The sequence below is a fragment of the Pygocentrus nattereri genome, chromosome 24, assembly GCF_015220715.1.
Source record: "Pygocentrus nattereri isolate fPygNat1 chromosome 24, fPygNat1.pri, whole genome shotgun sequence".
Taxonomy (NCBI): domain Eukaryota; kingdom Metazoa; phylum Chordata; class Actinopteri; order Characiformes; family Serrasalmidae; genus Pygocentrus; species Pygocentrus nattereri.
The window spans coordinates 4,379,113-4,387,110 of NC_051234.1; the positions used below are offsets into that span (position 1 = coordinate 4,379,113).

A 7,998-nucleotide genomic window follows, 5' to 3' on the forward strand; every position below is an offset into this window, starting at 1 on the left:
AGTACATAATGTCTACTTATTTGTTGGGTTTAACATACTGAAAAACTTTAGCAAATTTAGTTTTTTTATTAAATTTAGAAAATAAGTTACTGTATTGTATCATATTGTACTGTTGCATTGAGTCTAGCAGTGCTAACATTATCTTGAGGCCAGAGCGCAGTGTTGTTTAAAATGCTGTACTTTTACAAACACTGGCTGCTTCAAACTCGAACTGAAGACACAATAACGTAAAGCTTGTTTTCAGCCACTGTTTATATTTTGCTGCATCGAAAAATGATCGACTGTGTCAAGTCAAATCATTAATTCGTGAATTGTTACACCCCGGAAAACAAAGCAGAGCAAAGCATGCCTTTCAACCCAGGGAAACAAAGATTTTGCACAGGCCTGTGTGCAGCAAAAACAAACTTGAGCACTCGTCTGAAAGCACCGTGTCACTGTTATAAGCCCCTAAACAGAAAACTAGCAGGTAAACACGCCGTGCTTCTTGTTGTTGTCTCACGCATGCCTTAACAAATGTAACTGAACAGTTTCACTTTTTGCCAAACGCAACCCTTTTTTCCTCGTCAACATGTGGAAACTGTTCATGTGCTGCTGCTCAAAGCCAAAATATTTGCAGCAATAAGCAACTGCACACATGCCAACTCTACTTTTCCCACTGTACTGTAAAACATGCACAGTGCAGGCTTCGCTACAGCAAAGAGCCTCCAGTGTAAGTACAGAGAGAGGCCATCATGAACAACAGTATCATTAATACTCTCACTTGGTCCAGAGGGCTTTCAGCACCTCTCTGTACATCAGCGCAAACATTTTGGGCTAAATGTTCTATCACATTCCAAAGAAACAGCCAGTGAGCCAATGACCTCTTCAGGCTTAGAAGATACATAACAATAAAGTTCCCTCAGAGGTCAAATTCACTGACATACAACAAACATTCCACACAATACCCCTCCGAAACCCTCTATACGTACAGTGCTGCGGGCTTTTCTTCATGTCTTCTGTTGAAAAAGCAGTTACAGTAGGCGGGATAAAAAAGTTTGGCTGGGGGGGAGGAGTGAGGGGCTTTTCTGCTGAACGGCTGAGCGAGGCTTAGGGGTAGCAGCCCTATGGCCATATATTCGTGCCAAAAAGCCCTACGGCTGTATATCTGCGCCAGAAAGTCCCCCTCCCTCCCTCAGCCCGCCCCTGGGTTACAGCATGCGCTGGAGGAAGGGCCAGTAGCTTCTGCTAACTCCATCCACAACTTGTTCAGTGGAGCAGCAGCAGTAACACAAGACTAGACTAGAGCAGATCCTACGAAGGCAGAGATGATCTACCCAGCGTAGGCCTATGTTTACTCCGTAAAGAAAAGGGGAGGGGAGAGGAGGCTCCATTATGGTCGTTCTTCCTCTCCAGGCTGAAGCTGGACTAAATGGCCCAAACCTGTGCAGTTATTTCTGTCACTAATGGCTGCTAATGAGCTGCCAGCTGCTAACAGCTTTGCTTACAGTAGTGGCACACGGACCGAGTGGGTCCGAAACTTGATTTATTATTAAAAAAGAACAGAGAAAAAATAGAAAAACAATAGTATCAGAAGATTCACTGAGGAAAGGTCCAGTGCTATAGTTCACTTTTAGAGTATTCAGTTCAAACATGCAGCACTGAATTCAAACCGGCAAAGGGGAATTACAGAGGAGTCTGATTTTCAGTCTGTCTGCCCAATTCAGTCGGTGAGATCTAAACAGAGTCATTTATGGTTCAGTGTGGATCATTAATGTTCATTGTTGAGAATCTTACCAACTCAGATTTTTTACAGTGGTGGTGACAGGAACCAGAGGTTGCAAAAATAATACATTTTAAAAACTTGCTTTACAACACCCTGTAAGTACGTTTAGGAGTGTGTTTATGGGAATTTTTGACCGTTCTTCCAGAAGCGTATTTGTGAGGTCAGACACTGATGTTGGACGAGAAGACCTGGCTCGCAGTCTCCACTCTAAGGTGTTCTGTTGGGTTGAGGTCAGGACTCTGTGCAGGCCAGTCAAGTTCTTCCACACCAAACTGGCTCATCCGTGTCTTTATGGACCTGCTTTGTGCACTGGTGCGCAGTCATGGTGGAACAGGAAGGGGCCGTCCCCAAACTGCTCCCACAAAGTTGGGAGCACGAAATTGTCCAAAATCTCTTGGTGCTGAAGCTTTAAGAGTTAATTTCACTGGAACTAAGGGGCCGAGCCCAACTCCTGAAAAACAACCCCACACCATGATCCCCCCTCCACCAAACTTTACACTCGGCACAATGCAGTCAGACAAGTACCGTCTCCTGGAAACCGCCAAACCCAGACTCATCCATCGGATTCCCAGACGGAGAAGCCTTATTCGTCACTCTAGAAAACACTCTAGAGTCCAGTGGCGGCGCTTTACACCACTGCATTCCACGCTTTGCATTGCGCTTGGTGATGTAAGGCTTGGATGCAGCTGCTCGGCCATGGAAACCCATTCCATGAAGCTCTCTACGCTGTTCTTGAGCTGATCTGAAGGCTACATGAAGTTTGGAGGTCTGTAGTGATCGACTCTGCAAAAAGTCGGTGACCTCTGCACAATATGACCCTCAGCATCCGCTGACCGCTCTGTCATTTTACGTAGCCGACCACTTTGTGGCTGAGTTGCTGTCGTTCCCAATCGCTTCCACTTTATAAGCCCACTGACAGTTGACTGTGGAATATTTAGTAGTGAGGAAATTTCACGACTGCACAGGTGGTGTCCGATCACGGTACCACGCTGGAATTCACTGAGCTCCTGAGAGCGACCCATTCTTTCACTAATGTCTGTAGAAGCAGTCTGCAGGCCTAGTTTATACACCTGTGGCCATGGAAGTGATTGGAACACCTGAATTCAATGATTTGGATGGATGAGTGAAGACTTTTGGCAACATAAAGTACATTTTAAACCAAAACATCATCTCAAAACTGTCATAGAACAATGTTTCAGGCAGCACAGATTTTAGTCTTCAGACGTCCGGTTCCTATCACCACCACTGTGAATACTTCAGACTGGGTACGTTTCTATCAAACAGAGCGCTTAGTTTACATTATAACTGTTTAATTGCGCAGAAACAGGAAAATAGGTGGAGTTCCCCTCTAACACTTATACGGTGTTCAGGTTGAGCTTGAGCATAAATAAACTGTTGAGTATCTTCTTCTGCTTCAGCTCAGCTGTATTTATAATCAATCTTGTTTTTTCAGTTCTGTTTTAGTCGCTAACATTTATGTACTAATTTCATTTTTGTGGTTAACTTTATTAAGTTGTGTTGGTGACTTCATCTGCACTGCTTTGCAGTTTGGCACACGTTGTATGCTGGAGCTTCAGCACCTGCATTTTAGACCAAAATGACCCATTAGAGAAGAACAGGGCCTGAAAGACTTCAGCTCCTAATGCTGATACACGCTGGATGTACTAAGACGTTCCACTGCGGTTCTATAAGTTACTCGGCTCTTTACCTGGTACTATGTCTTCAGTCATTCTACCTCTCAAGACAAGACCCTTCTTGTACCCTTCCTTCTGATTAAAATATGTTTTATACTAAAAACTGTATCATAAAACAGCGTCTCAGACATCAGGCCATTCATAACCATCTCATGTAACGACTTTCTGTGAGGGAGCTTTTAGAGGTGGACGCCTGGTTCCATTCACCACAACTGTGAACAGCTCTGACTCTGTACGTTTCTCTAGAATGAAGCACTCCACACCAAACCGCTCGGAATGACTTTGCTTACATCTCAACTCTTTAATTATGCAGAAATTTGGAAAAATCGCCGGGGTTGCCCTTTAACTGAACAACACTAGGTGTTACTTCAGCACTTGGGGATCTCGGGGATTTGGAAGTGTACGTTAAATCGTTCAGGCTCCTCAAGTCTTTCGACAGCAAAGACAAGCTGAAAGCTCACCCGCAGGCCGAGGACAGTCTCAGTCCACTGCAGATGCACTGTCCACTGTCTCAGAGCAGCGCTGCTGTACAACAGCTGCACTTCAAGTTCAGTTAAGCCATAACAAAAAACCTCAACAGCCAGAATGGAGGAAAAGCCCAAACCTCTTGATCTGATATTGTCTATGAGATCATTTGTGCCTCTCAGTCGGGGTGGTGGCGTCTCCAGTTTGAAATCCGGCTCTTTTCTGAGTTTGGGGTGAATGTGCGGCTCTGGCTAAAGCTCCATGGCTAAGCTAAACTCCAGCAGCAGCCCGTTTGCTGGCATTCCAGCGGAGAGGAATGAAAACAGCGGCTCCGGCCCTCCCACGGGCTGCCCTCCCTCGGGCTGCCTCTCACTGCCTCGCACTGTCCCCATTGGACAGGCGCAAGAAAGGAGCTTTGTTGTTCTCAGTCAGGAGACGGGACGAGCACAAAGCTGCGGAGAAACCTCTGCTTTCAGCCCGCTTTGGAACCCCGGTTCGAGGTTCTACAGGACTCCTGTTAGAACCTTAAAGGTTTACTACAGGAGCTACTATAACGCAGTACTAACATACGGAGCCCCTGAAGGCGACATGGTTATTATATTTTAATAAGGCGTGGCCTCGAAATATTCATCTGTGGACTTGATATAATACACTGCTCAAAAAAATAAAGGGAACACTTAATCAACAATATGACTCCAAGTAAATCAAACTTCTGTGAAATCAAACTGTCCACTTAGGAAGCAACACTGACAATCAGTTTCACAGCTGTTGTGCAAATGGAACAGACAACAGGTGGAAATCACTGGCAATTAGCAAGACACACTCAATAAAGGAGTGGTTCTGCAGGTGGGACCACAGACCACTTCTCAGTACCTTTCTGCTTTCTGGCTGATGTTTTGGTCACTTTTGAATGTTGGTGCTGCTTTCACACTCGTGGTAGCAGGAGACGGACACACGTGGCTCAGGTAGTGCAGCTCATCCAGGATGGCACATCAATGCGAGATGTGGCAAGAAGGTTTGCTGTGTCTGTCAGCGTAGTGTCCAGAGGCTGGAGGCACTATCAGGAGACAGGCCAGTACACCAGGAGACGTGGAGGAGGCCGTAGGAGGGCAACAACCCAGCAGCAGGACCGCTACCTCCGCCTTTGTGCAAGGAGGAACAGGAGGAGCCCTGCAAAATGACCTCCAGCAGGCCACAAATGTGCATGTGTCTCCACAAACGGTTAGAAACCGACTCCATGAGGATGGTATGAGCGCCCGACGTCCACAGATGGGGGTTGTGCTCACAGCCCAACACTGTGCAGGACGCTTGGCATTTGCCAGAGAACACCAGGATGGACAAATTCGCCACTGGCGCCCTGTGATCTTCACAGATGAAAGCAGGTTCACACTGAGCACATGTGACAGATGTGACTGGAGACGCCGTGGAGAGCGATCTGCTGCCTGCAACATCCTTCAGCATGACCGGTTTGGCAGTGGGTCAGTAATGGTGTGGGGTGGCGTTTCTTTGGAGGGCCCTCCATGTGCTCGCCAGAGGGAGCCTGACTGCCATTAGGTACCGAGATGAGATCCTCAGACCCCTTGTGAGACCATATGCTGGTGCAGTTGGCCCTGGGTTCCTCCTAATGCAGGACAATGCTAGACCTCATGTGGCTGGAGTGTGTCAGCAGTTCCTACAAGATGAAGGCATTGAAGCTATGGACCGGCCCGCCCGTTCCCCAGACCTGAATACGATTGAGCACATCTGGGACATCATGTCTCGCTCCATCCACCAACGCCACGTTGCACCACAGACTGTCCAGGTCTGGGAGGAGATCCCTCAGGAGACCATCCGCCACCTCATCAGGAGCATGCCCAGGCATTGTAGGGAGGTCATACAGGCACGTGGAGGCCACACACAGTACTGAGCCTCATTTTGACTTGTTTTAAGGACATTACATCAAAGTTGGATCAGCCTGTCGTGTGTTTTTCCACTTTAATTTTGTGTGTGACTTCAAATCCAGGCCTCCATTGGTTAATAAATTTGACTTCGATTGATGATTTTTGTGTGATTTTGTTGTCAGCCCATTCAACTTTGTACAGAACAAAGTATTCAATGAGAATTTCATTCATTCAGATCTAGGATGTTATTTGAGTGTTCCCTTTATTTTTTTGAGCAGTGTAATTTATGTCCTCCATTCATGGCCTCGATATAGTAACGCGTGACCTCGTTTTGTGACCAAAACAGTGTCATTTTTGGCCACAATATATGAATCCCTACGTCAACTTAGGGAGATGTTATAGAGGCTGAAACTGTTATAACTTAGAGCAGTAACTGCTATAGAAACGTGTCACTCTGTCCTTGCAGTGAAGTTTTGTGGAGAACTGATCATTTCAGTGCCACCAACAGGCTGACGAGGTCATTAAGACGTTATAATGGTCATTTGTTCGCCCAGTGAAAATGAAGTGACGTAAACGCTTTGCTCTGCACTTTATAACCTGTTTATTACAGGTATCATTCTTGAAAACGGAATGAATCAAGTCACTGAGTATTTGGTCTTGACCACACAAGCACTTTCAAAGGTCATTAATGAGCATGCTTGAGGGGTCAAATCAATTATCAAATTGGAAAGCGTATAAAAACGTAATTGTTTTTGTTGTAACTGTAATCATTTCATTATAAAGCTGTTTGAGCTATTCTATTCAATGAGAAACTAATTTTAAAAAATCGTTCTACTCTATGACCTGTGAACAACAGAGGCCTGCGTAACTGTACTGATCAACACTGTAGACGCCTGTAGCTTCACCAGAAGGTGCTCAAAGGAGCTGCATGTTAACTTAAACGACTTGAATATGCATTAGAGTACACATTAGAAGTAGTCCGAAAAATACATCAACTAAAAAATATGTATGGCTTGGACACATTATGACTAAATTTATAATTCAGAAAACGTTGAGGTTGTTTATGGAATTGCTGGCACTATTTATTGCCCCTATAATTATGTTATTAATAGGTAAATTAAGGAAGGAGTATTTCCAGCCTGCTATAATAATACTAAGGTTTAAATTAGGTAGGTTTTAATTACAGTAATTACAGGTCCATTCATAACGCTCTCCTTGCTGCGTCCAAGACAGCAGAAGAGCAGGGTCAAGAAACACTCTTCCTACATCTTCCTCTACATGCTATGTAGTCTGCTCTTCAGAAAGCATTCTTCTGAGACTGCCAAGGGCTTTTTCTCTGAAAATGGGAGAGGAGCGTTAGCATGGTCAGGCTATAAAAGCTGGCTATAACATTCTTACTGATAAACCATGAAGTTTCAGTTGTTCATGCAGAACAAGTAAATATTACTGTATCTCAAAAACTTCGAAACATGTGTATGAGGAAACGGACGGGTGTCGGAAGCTATAGGACAAAAACTTGGTGTGCCTCAGGACCCAATCCTGGGGCCTCTTCAGTTCAGCCTGTTAAGGCCTGGAGCAAATTTTCAGGTGAGTAAAAACAGCACTGTCAAACGTCACGATACCTGCAACTCAATATGCATAAAAGAGTCAATATATTCATTGGTAATGAAGGTAATTACTGAGAAAGTCCCAGGTTTATTTGTAACGGTAAAGACAATCGTAGTTTGATTTTAAATGTTTTGTAATTATATCTGACTTTGTTAAATATCTCCTATTATGCATGCTTGTGATAACACAAACAGGTAATTGGTCAGGGTACATTTTCTGGTGAAACTTTTTTTTTTTTTAAATCCTCCTTTGTCCATTCCTCTGAAGCTGCTGGGTTCATCTGGGCATGGGGACAACGATGAGAGTAATTTGCCCCCAAAAGTAGGGCAAAGCCTGACCATCTTTTGACTGGGTGACATAGGAGCCAGAGCCATGATGAGATCCGGGCAGAGGGCCCAGAACAGTTGAGGGCACGAGACTAGAATAGTGTTGAGGGGATGGGGACACAGGGACCTAGTTAAGCTAACTGGACAATGCGAGATTGGTCGGCTTGAGAAAAGGGAGGCTTTTTGTATGCTATTAGTGTTAGTGATAGCTACCCCAGTCCCATGGGACTGAGGTTGTGTTTTAAACAGGGGAGCATTAGATT

General features: G+C 45.0%; 1 protein-coding gene across 2 annotated transcripts in view; it reads right to left on the reverse strand.

The window, feature by feature from the left end:
• paqr6 (progestin and adipoQ receptor family member VI) overlaps window positions 1-4,249 on the reverse strand; it is a 35,263-nt gene extending 31,014 nt beyond the window's left edge. Inside the window, exon 1 of one of the 2 annotated variants that reach the window (XM_017708745.2) lies at window positions 4,061-4,249. Coding sequence is in view for 1 of the 2 variants with exons in the window: in XM_017708744.2 (XP_017564233.1) it covers window positions 969-990 (22 nt within the window). In the remaining variant the exon portion in view is untranslated. Of the gene's footprint in view, window positions 1-968; window positions 1,099-4,060 lie in introns of those variants that run through there. The other variant, XM_017708744.2, reaches the window with a different exon arrangement.
• Window positions 4,250-7,998: the final 3,749 nt, after the last annotated feature.